General features: G+C 46.0%; 1 protein-coding gene across 2 annotated transcripts in view; it reads right to left on the bottom strand.

The window, feature by feature from the left end:
- Positions 1-571: 571 nt before the first annotated feature.
- The window catches only part of TMEM184B (transmembrane protein 184B), a 35,256-nt gene continuing 21,281 nt past the window's right edge, over positions 572-14,546 (bottom strand). The window contains exons 4-10 of one of the 2 annotated variants that reach the window (XM_030448049.1): positions 12,052-12,142; positions 11,426-11,501; positions 7,610-7,701; positions 7,158-7,327; positions 5,747-5,941; positions 4,840-4,863; positions 572-3,846 (exon numbers count right to left, since the gene is read on the bottom strand). In XM_030448049.1, the coding sequence (XP_030303909.1) occupies positions 3,605-3,846; positions 4,840-4,863; positions 5,747-5,941; positions 7,158-7,327; positions 7,610-7,701; positions 11,426-11,501; positions 12,052-12,142 (890 nt within the window). In that variant the 3' untranslated portion in view covers positions 572-3,604. The remainder of the gene's footprint in view (positions 3,847-4,839; positions 4,864-5,746; positions 5,942-7,157; positions 7,328-7,609; positions 7,702-11,425; positions 11,502-12,051; positions 12,143-14,546) is intronic. The other variant, XM_030448057.1, reaches the window with a different exon arrangement.

The raw sequence follows: 14,546 nt of genomic DNA, 5'->3' as shown, positions 1-14,546 counted from the left end.
AGGCTGACCTTGGAACAGTGCAGAAGGAGAGGCAGGTGCAACTAGGGCAGCTCTACCCAAAAATTTCCCTACTGAGTGACCTCACTGCAGGCAGAGTCAGGAACAGCGAGGAGGGAAACAGAGCTTGCTTCTATGGGTGGCAGAAGGAGAAGGAAGCCTGGCAAATGTCTTACCTGGAGGTGAAACCCATGGGGCAAAAACATTCTTATTCTTTCTTGGAGCCAAGGTAGAAGTGATGAACATGTGACCTGACACTCAGGTCCCAGCCTCCTGGCAGCTTGCAGCACTCACAGGATTTTACATTTACGTGAAATGAGTGCTCAAGATCAGAACTTTTCTACTCCAGGTTTTTGGCAAATGGGTTTTGCTCCTCCTATCAGTGATCTTGCAGCCTCATGCTGCTGTAACACTCCTTCTCTGTTGGTTCCTGTGCGCACAGGCAGCTTTCCTCTTGAGGCCTAGGAGGACAAGACCAATGGACCCACTAAGCCTCAGCCCCTGTGCAACAAGCAAAACCTCAAAATCAGTTCAGAGGAATCACCCAGACAGCACCACGCAGAGGCAGCTTAAGTACAATCTATATTATCTCTATATTTTTATTTGTCATCATATTTGCTCATTTTTGCAGAGTATAACGTCACAAAGACCAAAATAGAGAGAGCGGCTTGTTGCTGAGCTCACATCAGTTAAACACAATAGGTACAAAACTAGGTGACTCTGTCTTATTTATCATACTTCTTTTTTCAGTTGTTTATATACAAAGAACTACTCTATATGGAAAAATAATAAACAAATCCCATGGGTATGTTACATGGTAAACAAAAAGGAAGGAAGGAAAGGGGAAGCAGGTGAGGGAGAGCAGCTCCAAGGGCCTACTCCTGGAACCAACATGTTTGTTGGGGCCCTGGGTTACTGCAAGCAGACCTGCAAGACCAGGGATACCTTGGCCTCCTTGGTCTCAAGCTCTGGGTTGTGTATTTGTTTCTCCAAGCCAGAGCAGCTTCAGAGCCAGTCCTTGCTCTGGCAGTTACCTGTTGTGAGGGAGAGCAGGAAGCTCAGAGACAATTTTGTGTGGTGTTAAAAATATATATATTATATATAAAATTATAATGCATGGCAGCTGGCTGTTGTTTGGGTGCTAGTTCTTCACCAGGCTTTTCCAAAGGCAGCTAGTGCAAGAGGGTTATTTATACTTTAACCACTACATACAGGAAGCTTTGAGAATATCCAGATCCTCTGCACAGCATATATATGCAGCATACATTTAAAAATAATTTTTAAAAAATGCTTCCCCAAGCCTGTATTATCTTCAAGCTCCATGGGGCAAGCCCAGAGATTTCAGATCTTGGCCACCCAGAGCAACAAAGGCTGGGGATAGCCACCAGCTAAGTGACACTGGGATGTTATCAAGGCCTGCAAATTCAAGGAAAGGGAGGAAGGGATCATGTCCCATGTCCCACTTCCCTAAGAGGGAAAGTTTCAGATACATACCTCACGCTGAAGGACTATCATCAAAGCCATGGAAGGACAGCCCTTTCCATCTTAAGCCCTGCCTTCCGGATGGTTTATGACACGAGGAGGGGTTTTATACCAAGCCCACACAAAGCCTGGCAGATAGCAATTGCATTTCCATTTAAGCAAATTTTGGAAAGCATTAAGAAACTGCACGGCATCACCAGATGTGTGCAAATGGGGAATTCCAGCAGCAGAGAAGCTGCTGGATCCATTGAACCTGTCTCCAGCTCCCTCAAGGGTCAGGCTCATTGCTCCCACCTGCTTCATCATCTCCCTAGAAAGGCAAGTATGGAAGGAGACAATGTTCTTAAGCCTTCCCCTATCTTACCCTCACAACAGAAAGCAAACCTGCCTCTCCCCTGCTCCTGAGCCCACACTTCTGGAAGGGGCACTGAGGAAATGAGGAGCTCTTGTCTCACAGTCACTTCTGAGAAAGTGGCTGTGCAAGCACGTAGGTTAGGATACAAGAGAGAAGCTAAACCTCAGGCAGTAAACCAGACACCAGTTCTCCTAGTGAGCATTGAGGGGCAATTTGAAAATGTGCAGGTCTGTTGATGGCAGGGGAGGCATCAAGCAGAAGAGGAACAGAGAAACTACAGCCAAGCAGAACACAGCAGCTTGCTCCAACCTCTCCATTTTGCTTCTTGCTTGGGGGTAGGGGCACCTGACCTATGGCACTTGAGCGTGCTCCCACATCCTCTCCTCGCCAATTTTAAGCAAGCAAGCATGAGGCATTTCCTGGAGAGATGTACAGAGGGATCATTTTCATTTCAACTCCAGTAAATACCTAGGGGGCAATCCCAAACCCAACAAAAGCTTCATTTTCCCACTCCCACAGATGCTGGATTCATCCTTGATAGCACTGCAGTTGCTGCAGGGCCTATGACAATGTGCAGCAGCAGTAGCAGCAGCAACTGCTGCCTGTAAAACTAAGGACAATTTTAGCCAGGCAGGTTATGTTAGATTTCAAGTCTGCTCCAGTTTGGCCTGTAACAGCTATAGTGATAAAAAGCAAAAGAAGTGAGTAATGTCCCTTCCTGAATACTCCAGCCTAAGGGCAAAACTTGTGCAGTTCACAGGGAAAGTCAGTGATGATGAGCATGGGGAGAGTGACCTGTGAGAGACCTGGACCTGCTCTGGCAGCTACCTGTTGCAATGCACACCTTTAAGAGGGGCAGCTAAGTTGCTGGGGGACAGTAAACAAGAAGAAAAAATGTTTTAGTGTTTACGTATCTTCCTTTCCCAAAGAGGGGTGGAAAGGCCAGAGCTCTACCAATTTTCAACCGCCTATCACAGCCAGTCTTCAGTCCTGTTAGTAAAAGAGACCCTCCAGTGAGGAGGGTCGCAGGGGAGATGGGAAGCTGGGATAGCTGGTGATTAGAAAACCCTGCCCTTGAAACAGTAATTCAATTCCTCCTGAGCTTCAGCAAGCACCAGCTTTGATGGGGAGCAGGGGAGATCCTGGGAGAGGAGAAACAGGAAGGAAGTCCTGCCCTTTTCCCCCTTGTTCACTCAAGTACAGGACTGCACAATCAGGTGCTTAGGAGGGTGGGGAAGATGTACCTGACTAAGTGTCCAAGTCAATGGCTAGAGAGAGACCAATCCCCAGGCTGGTCCTCAGGAATCACTGCATCCTAATCCCCTTTCCCAAGGACCACAGAGAAGTTAGTACCAAGGAGCTGGGGAACAAAACTGCCTACATCAGCCATTCAGGAAAAGGAATACAAAGCAGTCAGGTTGTCCAATTGGAAAAAACCAAAACATTTTTGGCTACAACTCCAGGCTCTGGTCAGTCCTACTCCACACCATACTAGGCAGGTGTGGCAAGCCAGAGCCCCAAATCCTGGAACTTCACTTCAGTTAATTCGTGTAAGGAATGGGCTCAAGAATGGAGTCCAGGCCATTCCCTCACCTCCACACTTCTCATTGTGTCTGTACCCACAAAAGCTAATGGGAAGCACCCATTTCTGCAATCTGCACTCTCTAGGAAGTGATACGACTTTTGAGTTTCTGCTTCAATAAATTAAAAAAAAAATAGAAAAAACAAGATAAGAAGGAAAATGACAGCCTCTGCTGGCAGTTTCCTCTCCTAGAATTCATCATCAGAGCTCAGCAAGAGGGTCTTCTCGTTGTCACGGGTGCCCGAGCAGCTGTGGGAGCGCGAGATAATGTGACTGCCATTGCGCCAGGGGGGACCGTGCTCCAGCGTTGACTGCTGAGTGTACTGCTGGTAAGCTGGGGAGAAGTTGTGGATTGCATCTTGGACAATGTCATGGGGGTTCATGGTCTCCTTGAGACTGCTGGAGATGCTCTTCATGGGAGCACAGCGACCTGTTGGAGTAAGATGGGGAGGGAACAAGTGAAGAATACTGCTGTCTCCCCCACAGCCCTTAACACAAAGGTAAGGGGAACAGGGAACATGCACTCCTAGATCCTGCAAAAGTTATCTTACAGACTCCCTTAAGCAGCTGCTGAAGAAATGCCACACAAATGGTGTCAAGTTTTATCAGTACTGCTTCTAAATCCAACCACTGCTAGCTAAGTGAAACCAGCACCAACCAGGGGACATGTCATGAGGAAGGGACATACCCAGAGCAATAACCTCCACTACATGCTCCCTGTGCTGGCCTGCAACAAGGCAGGCAGGTAGGGAGGTGCTTCAGAAGACAAAAACAAAGGGAGTTCTAAAAATATAGCAGAAATTATATTTGCCATTCCCACTCATTGGAAATTTGACTGACAGCTGATATCAAAGTGCCCACAGAAAAGAGACTGTATAAGTGGAAAGCAGCAAAGGAGGGGAACAGGCAGTACAAGAGGCAAAACCACCCTACAGGTGGAGGGTGTGACAGTGATGCTGTGAAGGAAGCAACAGTTGTAGATTGTCCCACCCTCGTGCTGAGCACAGATGAAGGCTGGGAATCCTTCTAGGAGATCTGTTTCTTGTGGCTTCTATGTTCCATTTCTGGCATGGGATTGTGGCTCTGCTCAAGTTCTGGGGATGAACTCCCCAAAGCATGCTGATCATCTGTGGCAATTATGAAAGTGAAGGCAGGCTGAGGTGAGAGCCTCTGAGAGCCTCTGCAGCTCCTTTGAGAGAGATTCACATAGTCCTGATAGAAATCCTCTAAAACTCCATGTTATGCCACTGCCCATGGGGCTGTTTAATACCTTATGATCCAGACAACATTAAAGCAGCTGTGTGGGCCCACAAGGAAGGGGGAACAAGGGACACAGGGGACAGTAGGCAGACTGGGAATTAGGACTGAACTGCATTGCAGTTAAAATCAACAGAGACAAACACAGAGAGCATGCTGTACCTACCGTATGGCCCGTATGATGGAACAGCTGCAGCAGGGACCAGTGGCCAAAGCAAAGGAGAGATAAAAGGGAGAGAAGAAAGAGACAGAGAAAGAAAGAGAGGAAATAACAAGAACTGAACAAGACCCACCACCAAAACATCCCCCACTGTACTGGCCAGCAGTTTACCCTTTCGTCACCCACAGATCTCAGCTCCCTCAGCTGAGGCCACTGTTCTTCCAACCCCACTGGGGTTGGCTGGGATGGACAGATCACCTACATGAACCCTGCCCAAAGGCTGCTGTCTTCCCACACCTCAGACTCCTCAACTAAGAAACTTTTTTTTTTTTTTTTTAAGAATACTAATGTAATTGCACAGTTTGTGCACAAAATTCCCCTTTTCCTAGAGATACCATCTACCTCTCTCTTCCGTGGAATAAGACTTGTAGCAGCCCAGCCCTCACAAAGGCATTACAGGAAGATCCTCCTCCTTCAAGACAAACATATTGCCAAAGCACAGCCTCATCTTCCTGAGCCAGATTCAAAACAAAGCCTGTTTCAGGCCCTGTCCCTCCTGCCTTCAGTCTGTTGCACAATCTGGAGCAATGGAGTTCCCCTCTGGGGAGACAGGAGGAAGGACAAACCCACTCTACCAAAAGGATGCAACTTCTTGCAGCCCTCAGGTCTGCAACAAGCTGTCGTGGGTGGCATACTGGGGAACTGAAAAGGGAACAATGCAATCCAGGCAAGGTTTCTGCTCTGTGGAGCCATTGAGCAACTCATCTGTTCACACAACACAGAGAAGGAGATGTGACATTTTCCAAGCCTTCAGGTTGTGGGAGCCGTATCAGAGGCTCCCTGCCAGAGGGACCAGCCTCCACACAGTCCTGCTACCAAACAGACAGGACATAGGTGCTGGCATATATCCTACCTTGAGCATCAAGTCTCTTGTCCACATACACCTTGTATGTGAAGGCATGGCGCAGGGCGATGGCTGCAAAGAACATCTCCACGCAAATGATGAAGTCCTGATACCCAGCAGCTACTGTGCCTTCACCCACGGACACAGTGGCAGAGTGGATCTTGGGGATGGCACCACACTTTTCCAAGATGGCCAACAGCATCCCTAAACAAAGCAACAAGCTCACATAAACGTGCAGAAAACACGACTGTGTAGTAACTGTACGGAATGGAAATAGCTGTGTGCACTGTGTGTCCTAAATGCAAATCCATTTACCACAGGAGCTACAAACAAAGCAGGCCAGATACACCATCTATACTCACTTGTGCAACAGAGAAAAGAGGAATAAATGAGATAAATGCATTCAAGCAAAGAATGTTCAAACACTAACCCTCTTCAATTCTCAACTGATGCATAAGTTGTGGAGCTAGCTGCTGCAGGACTTAATAGAGACCAAAAGGGTAAGAAGCAGTCAGATATTTCTGTGAGCACTTCTGTGATCTCAGCACTTCCACCAGCTACAGCAAAAACTGAAGTAACAGAACTTTTGATTTAAGCATAAAGTGATTTTGATACACCACTGCAAGAAAGATGTTTCTCCCAGTTCATACCAAGGTGGCTGAAGAATTCCAGAGAAACTGTGTGACCAGATCACTTGAGATGATAAACTAGACAGCCTATTAGTCTGTAGACAGGGAGGATGGACTATACTCCCAGCAGCCTGAATACCACCTAAGTTCCTACTCAATGAGTCTTTGAAGTGCAACTCAGTAACCTAAGTAGGGCATTGAACAGGGAAATGCTTAGAGCCAATTAGTAAGAAGTACTAAGCTCAGGTGGAATTTCAGCTTTCTGAATGTGTCTCTGCATCACGTGCAGCTAATTGTGAATGTCCTTCCCCTCAGTGGTGGTTCTGCAGCAGCAGACACTGTGTTCAGCCAGCTTGCTGCTTCACATGAATCACAGACATACCATTAAAATTTTATTTATAGAGCACTAAAAAAAAAGTACAACAATTTTTTAGATGTGCCACTTTAATCAATAAGATGGCAGCATGCAGATAAAATGTTGGCAGATTGTGCTTTACAATTGTTCCAGGATTGTGAAGGATTCTTCATGCAAAAAGCTGATTTTGGCAGGCAGATATGCACGTGCACATCCACACACAGAGCAACAGCGAGGATTCAGGAGCACAGAAGCAAAAGTGAAAATGAGCAAAACAGGTTTCCTAGAGAATAGCAATGACAGGCCATAAAACAAATACATTAATAATACAGAGGGACATTCTGGCTATTATTCAGTATCTGCTCTACCAAGTGTAGCATCCGAGCCCCTACAGAGATCTCTTTGTGCCTAACAAGGGAAGTGAAAAGCAGCTCACCTTGCCAGAAGGACAGGAAGATGACTGACTTCACCATGAAGAACTTGAGGACTGGACTATAGGGACTGAGCAGCTCACGTGTGGCAAAGTAGAAAAGGAAAAGGGCATACAATGCCAGGCTGACAGAGATGTTATAGATGATCGTCACGTAGAGGTAGCCACTGGTTACACTGAAAAGAGAAGATATATGAATGCCTGAAATTTGAGCATGATCTTTTCCCCTTGCTGCTGTCACTGGAAAGTTCTAAGATTCCATTTCCTTCCTGCCTCCCTGTCCCATTCTCTCTCCCAAACTGAGGCAGAAAAAATCTGAACCCAACAGGCTTACTCCTGCTGCTTTTTCCTCACGTGCATGTTCAGCCCATGCTGTCCCCCTGAATTTTCCCGTGGCCTAGCACACACACTGGGCAGAGAAGGGGAAGGAGGCATGCTTGTTAGACAAACAAACTTACTCAAAGTCACCATCCTGGTACTTGTCAAAGGCCTGAAGGATGACTGTGCTGATCGCCATGAGGGGCTTCACCACACAGAACTGCAGGGTAGCCTACAGGAATGAGAGAGGAGGAATGAGAAGACAGGATATCCAACAGGCCAAGTATCCAAACAATCACCATGGCAGTGTCTCCGCCGGGACAGTGCAACAACACAACATGATCTAACCCCAACGCAAGGCCTGAGCCCACTGCTTGCTAATTGATTGAGCCTGAGGACTGCAGCACCCAACAGAAGCTGAAGGAGATTCAGAAGAAGTGTATGGTTTATCTCCTTGTCCAGGATAGGAAGAAAAACCTTTCTCTAGGCTGCTCCTAGAAACTGCTCAGCTACTCTCTTCTAGAGGCCTCTTTCACAGTCTGTGCTGCAGCACATTTATGCTTGGTAATGGTCTGAGGAAAAATAAAAATACCACATTGTGTTCTGGTACAGTCACAGCAAGTTTAGCAAAGGAATAGCAGAAAGGGACACAAACTCCAATCCATAATTGCCATAAAGACGGCAACTTCCTAGGCAAGATGGTCCCTTGGATAGGAGAGCAACACAGCTTTTTGAGTAGGAACTTTTTCAGCTACCAACATGTTAAAACATTCTGTGTAGTGACCAGTGTGTATTGCCAGACAGCTACTCAGTTGTCACCCACATGACCTTTACTGAAGCTCCCCAAAGGTTTCAGAGCACTTGGGATCAGCTCTATCTATTCTGCCAATATAAACCACTGCTCCTCCTGGGACTCCTCCTCTCTGAAAGCAACTTCATTTTTCTGGAGACACTGGACTCCAAGGTTCTAAGACAGCAGAGGATTGTGACCCTAAAAATGTCATCCGTGCCTCCCTGAAGGAGGCTGGAAGAGCCTGGGCAGGTGTTGAGCTCACATGTGGAGAGGGCTGTGCATGGAAAGAAGGCAAAACCAGACAGAAATAATTGCTTTGGATACGATGTAATTTGTTAGTGGTCATAAGACTTCAAGGAGATTAAAAACTCCAGCACATGCCAGTTAGTGAGTCACTGTAAATATGTGAACTGGAAAAGGTCAAGCTAATTCGTAAACAACCCTGTCCTCTGAGCTTCCCCTCCTTCCAATCTGGGGATGTTTTAACCATTTCCCTGCAATCCAAACCACCACATCCTAATTTTAGCTGCTTCCCTAGAAGATGCTACAGCATATCAGAAGCACATGGATGGTGTGTGACCCAGCTGTGAGAGTCACCAGACACAGGTCCAGCAAAGAATCTTGATCATGACATCTTTTAAGGAAAGAAAACTGTTGAGATTTTACACCGCAGCCACCAGCCTGCTACCCAGCTGCTGGAGGGCTGTGGGCAATGCAGGGAGACTGACTGACCCACAGGAAGCACCTGCATGAGAACAGCTTGGGGTGTGGAGAAGGTGGAAAGAAGGAATGATTATAACACGGAGATTCCTTCAGGACAAAAGGGGCTAGAAAGAGCAGAAAACAGGCATGGGGTGTTGGGAGGCAACAGGACTGATGGAGATACTGAGAAGAGGGATAAAATGGGCATGGTGCTCCTTCCAGCACATTCTTCTTCCTGATCATCGTAGAATAATTTGGGTTGGAAGGGACTTCTAAAGGTCTTCTAGTCCAACCCTGTAGCGGGAGGAGCCATTCTTGCTCCTGAAGCTCAACGAGCTGCTGGTCTCTTCCAGGACTCCAGCCACCACACAGCGCTTCCAGGGTAGAAGTGTAGCGGGAAGAGCCTTTCTTGCTCCAGAGGCTCGACGAGCTGCTGGCCTCTCCATGCCTCGCACCAAAGTGAACTGAGCTTCCTCTGTGGGTGTGTGTCCCACCTTTATTGGCCCCCTGGTCTTGCTCATGCCCAATAGGGGCCTGTCCTAATCAGGCACAGGTGGACTCACACCCACTCACTGGCAATTCGAGGCACCTGGTTTATCTTGTCTCTCTACACAACCCCCCTGCAGTAAGCAGGGACATACTCAACTAGATCAGGTTGCTCAGAGCCTTGCCAATTCTCACCTTGAATATCTTCAGGGATGAGGCCTCAACTATCTCCTTGGGCAACCTGTTCCATTTTTCCACTACCCTCATGGTAAAGAAGTTTTACCTCACATCCAATCTAAATTTATTCTTCCCTAATTCAAAACCATTGCCCCTCACCCTATCACTATAGGCCCTTGCAAACAGTCCATCTCCAGGCTTCCTGTAGGCCCCCTTCAAGTACTGGGAGGTCACTATTAGGTCTCTGATGGTGGATACCACACAGATCACCACTGAGATATGCTCTGTTGTCCTTCCACAGCAGCTCTCCCAGGAATTTGCCTTTAAAGGTGTCAGCCAGCAAACTTCGAAGTCTACAAGTACCAGAAATGGAGTCTTGGTGTCAAAGATTTCTCACCAAGGCAACATTTAAGCTTGAGACAAGGACGTGTATTTAAACATCCCTTTGCAAGACAACTCTCCCACAGCCTCCACAGCAGACTTAGCGCTTGCAAAGGGCAAACCTGACTAGAAGAACTGTTGTCAGATATCAGCAATGCCAAAGCAAGATATTCACCTAAGCCAGCATTATCAAATGAGCTGAGGCCTTGCAGAAGCTAGGAGAACACCTCCCACCCCAGTCCCTCTCAAAAAGTGCTTCTTGCCTTCAGTATTGTGAAAAACTTTCACAGCCAGGTGCAACCAATGTGCAGATAACTGCCAGATGCTGTGGGACATGAGAAAAAAGAAGTCTAAGGGAAATTATTTCTCCAGCACCCATGCACCTTGATGGGTGTTACATCTCCTTATGGCATACTTAAAAGATAAAAGTCAAAAAGAATTAGTAATGCATGGAATCAAACAAGGGTGTACAAATGAAACCCAAGAGAAACACGTGAAGCAGCACACTGGGAGCAGATTAGAAAGTAAAGTATCAGGAAAGAAAACAGGAAAGCCATGAGGATGGAATATGGGACAGAGACAAACACAACAGAGAAGAGAAATATGTGATCCTTCGAAAAAGGCCAATTGTGCTGCACACTGGATGCTACCAGGAGGCTGCATTGTTTGAAGTTCCTATATATTGCTAAAATATAAAAGATAGGAAATGATGTGGAAGCCAGGGCAGATATCTAGAGCCAGTGACTCAAATTCCTATGACCTGAGCCCTTTCAAAGAACCAGATCTGCTTCACGCTGTCTCCAGAGAAACCTCACGTGTTCATTTTTACAAGTGAGCAAAGCCTTGAAACTCACCTGCTGTTTTATGGCAGCCAGAGGTGACTGACCCAGGATGAGCAGACAAGAGCTGTATCAAGGTTTCTATCTCTCCCCTTCCCTCCCCCTCAACATACCCAATTCAGCAGAGGCAGACACACACGGTGAGCAATCCCCCATTCCTCCTACAAAGCATTGTGTCATGTTTAACCTCCACCCCCTCCTCAACTCCAAACCACAAAGCAGCACTGATAATTCAGGAGGCTATTACTCAACTTTGAGGTGTCTGCAACACAACACAGCCATCAATTTCTTAAAGTTGGAATCTCTGTAACCCAGAGAGGGAAGAGGAAATCAGAGTTTCTTCCCAGGGCTAACATCAGATCCAGGAGTCTTTTTCTAAGGCCTTCCTCATGTGGGGTTGAGTATAAAACGTTGTCATTCAAAACAAACCCCAAAACATCCTCTCTTCTCAGCAGTCTGCAGGCTGCTCAAAACAACATCCTAACCCTCTCTCAAAGGTGTTCAGCAGCAAAAGGTACCATAGCCACCCATACACTTCATTCACTTCTAGAGGACACCACAGCTCCCCCAGCCCATACCTGTTTGCAGAACCTCAGGAATCCAATTGAATAGGTCTTTCCCCACAGGCAGCAAGTCCCGTATACACAGCTGGACCTGAAAGAGTCAACATAAGGTGACAGGGTTCAGATGCAAGATTTGGGCTGGAGTGCAAGATTTCCACTCTCTTTGTCTACTTTTCTGTAGCAAAGTTTCAGCACTAATGCTTTCCGCAACCATTACAGTTACAGCCATACCCTCTTTCAGAGGTGTGTTTAAAACCACACCCTGACTCCACACTCTGACCTTTTTCTTTTTTTCTTTTTCTTTTTCTTTTTTTAACTGAGAGAAACTCACAATTGCAGAGCAAGCACACACCACCAGTTGAAGATAGAAAAGATTTAAAGGAGGAGAAGGGAATGAGAAAAGAAACAAAGGAGTAGGCAGGTGTCTAGAAAAGCTGTGAATCAGTCCAGCTTGCCTAAGAGGATGTGATCAGCCTGATGTGTCTCAGAAAAGGGTACCAGTAAATCATCATCACCACCCATGATGCCCAGTCCCAGCAGACATTTGCCACCTGACACAGTTTTTCAAGGCAAGGACAGAGGCACAACAGACAGGCACAGAAGGAGGAGAGCGTCATGCTGTAAGCACAATAAATACTCACTCAATTGGTTTCCCTCTGATCTCAGACATGATGGAGCTCTCCCCTCCCAAGTACTCATAGCAGAGGCTGAGAAAGTTGTATATTACAAAGGCTGCAAAGACATCAATCAGAGCAAAATGACAACCAACTTCAAAACAGGTGCAAGGACCAAGAGTACAGGCAACAGACCAAACATTAACAGGGAATGCTTATGCAGCATCTTTCCCTTCAAAGCACTCCAGATTATTTTCACTGCATTTATCATCCTACCTCAGCACTCACAAGACGATCTGAACTGGAGTTTGGCCAAGGTCCCTGGCCAGCTCCATGACTCATGCCAAAAGCTTTGGTCACAGAACCAGTTAAAACTGTGGTCAGTCTCTGTTTTACTTGGCACCTGTAAGATGCACAGGGTTCCTGTGCACTATTGCACGGCATTACACTGGTACTAAGTAATTTGGAAAAATTATCTCTGATCCATCAACCATATCTTTCCTGCATTTAACCCCTTAGGTGATGAACACAGTTTCTCTCTCCCAGGTAATCAGACTATAGATATAACAGATGGAGAAACAGAGGGTTTAAATAAATCAGTGAAACTGTTTTCATGTCTGGTGGAGATTTTTGAAAGCCAGACTCTATGCTTCAATTCCTCAGAAAGCTGAAATTTCTTGCGTACTGAAAAGCCTTTTTCCTGGGCCAACTCTTTTCTGTCTTCCCAGATCAACCTGGTACAGACAAGAAAAACCTTCTCAGACGGATGGCTAATTCTTTGTCCCATTTCAACTCTTTTTGAGGCTCAGTTTTCCTGATCCATATAATCTGAAGTGAAGACACTGTGGGGAGGGCTCTCACGATAACTACAGAACTACAGACACATTTCCATTTCACAGGATACAAACCCACTTAACTGTGCATGGAGTAAGCCTGTATGTGTTGTCTGCTGCTCTGTTGACCTGTTAAAATTGCTGTTGGACCCTCAGACAATTGAGACTTTATGGACTGTCCTCCTAAGTTTGTCACATACAGTCTTGGGGCTGGCAGACCAGCCAGCCCTTCCTTCAATGTTATTTTCTATGATAGTCTGTAGCTGGACATTCCCTGGAATACCAACATCCAAATCCTAGTTTTGGCCCCCAGCATTGACATAATACAAAGAGAAAATTACTTGGGATGGAAACAGAAGTCTTGTGGAACTTAGAAATAAGAACAAAAGCCTCATAATGTACAGTGTTGAGAAGCTGACCTCACCAAGCAGCCAGTTATTAGACCTGAGGTCAATTATCCCACATGGATGAACTTCTAAAGTCAGAGACAGACATCAATTCTAATTCTTCTACAAGCATTCAAACTATGCCCTGGAAAGGAGGTACTCAACACTCCCCAAAATGCTCATAGTCTCTAAATATTATACTTACGGATTGCAGACGTGCCTACCTGGCAATAATGCCACAGCACATAAAAGCCAGTGGTATATCTGCTTCTATGTATTTAATTGAAATATTGTTCATTCACCTGTAATCCTTGTTATTGAACAAAGTTAGGTATGTTCACACAGCAATGATTTCACCAAAGCCTTAATTAGGACAGAAAACACCAACCATGGAAAAGTAATTTAAATAACTGTGGTAACCCCCTTTTGCCTTCAATTTTCCTGCAACTGACAGCTCCCAGCACCCAGAGGAAGAAAAGCTGAGCTTTTCCTATTGTCCTCCACTGACCCCTGCCCTCTGATGTGGTCATTACAATACCATCTGCCCATTCCAAAGCACTAGGGAAGAGATGACATCAGAGGAAAAAAAAAAAAAAAGAAGAGGAGGAAATATCTGCCCCTCCATCCCCAAAACAAATGAATGCTAACTACCAAATCTCACCACACCACCAAAAATCTCTTCTGTTTCTGATCCACATTCAGATGATGCTCATGACATCAAGACAAAAAAAAAAAATCTCCTTTTCTCAGTGTTACTGATACCCGGATCTGTACAGAAGCAGTGACATGAAAGAGAAACATCAAAATATGACCATTCTAACACACACTATGAAATGGAGCTCATTAACAGCCCAAGACACCTTTCAAAATTTATTAACAGGGTCTTCTCCCCCTGTTCTCTAATGGAGCTCTCCCCACTTTGCAACATAACACCTTCCAAAAAAATAAAAATATCAGGGGGATGGCAAGGGAAGACAAGAGAACAAAAAGGCTATTTCAAAGTGGTCCCCAGAAAATGCAAGGGAGAGAACCTGCTGACCAAAGGTGCTTACACCTCCACCTGAGGTGATCCCCAGAGCATGGGCTGCCTCCTGAGCAGATGCTCAGATGTTTGCAAGCTCCCTGAACAAGGCAAGAGGAATACTGGCTGTTACTAGGAGAGGAGTTTCTCAGAGCAGCAGGCTTCCTGATAGACCTACATACACACGTAGGGTGGGGAAGGAGAGAAGAAAAAAACTCAGACTGAACAAAGATGCCTTCTGAACCACGTGTGCATGTTTGCCATCTGCTGCTGCATCTCAGA

Source organism: Calypte anna, chromosome 1, assembly GCF_003957555.1.
Source record: "Calypte anna isolate BGI_N300 chromosome 1, bCalAnn1_v1.p, whole genome shotgun sequence".
NCBI classification, from domain to species: Eukaryota; Metazoa; Chordata; class Aves; order Apodiformes; family Trochilidae; genus Calypte; species Calypte anna.
This window is presented reverse-complemented; position numbering and strand designations above follow the sequence as displayed.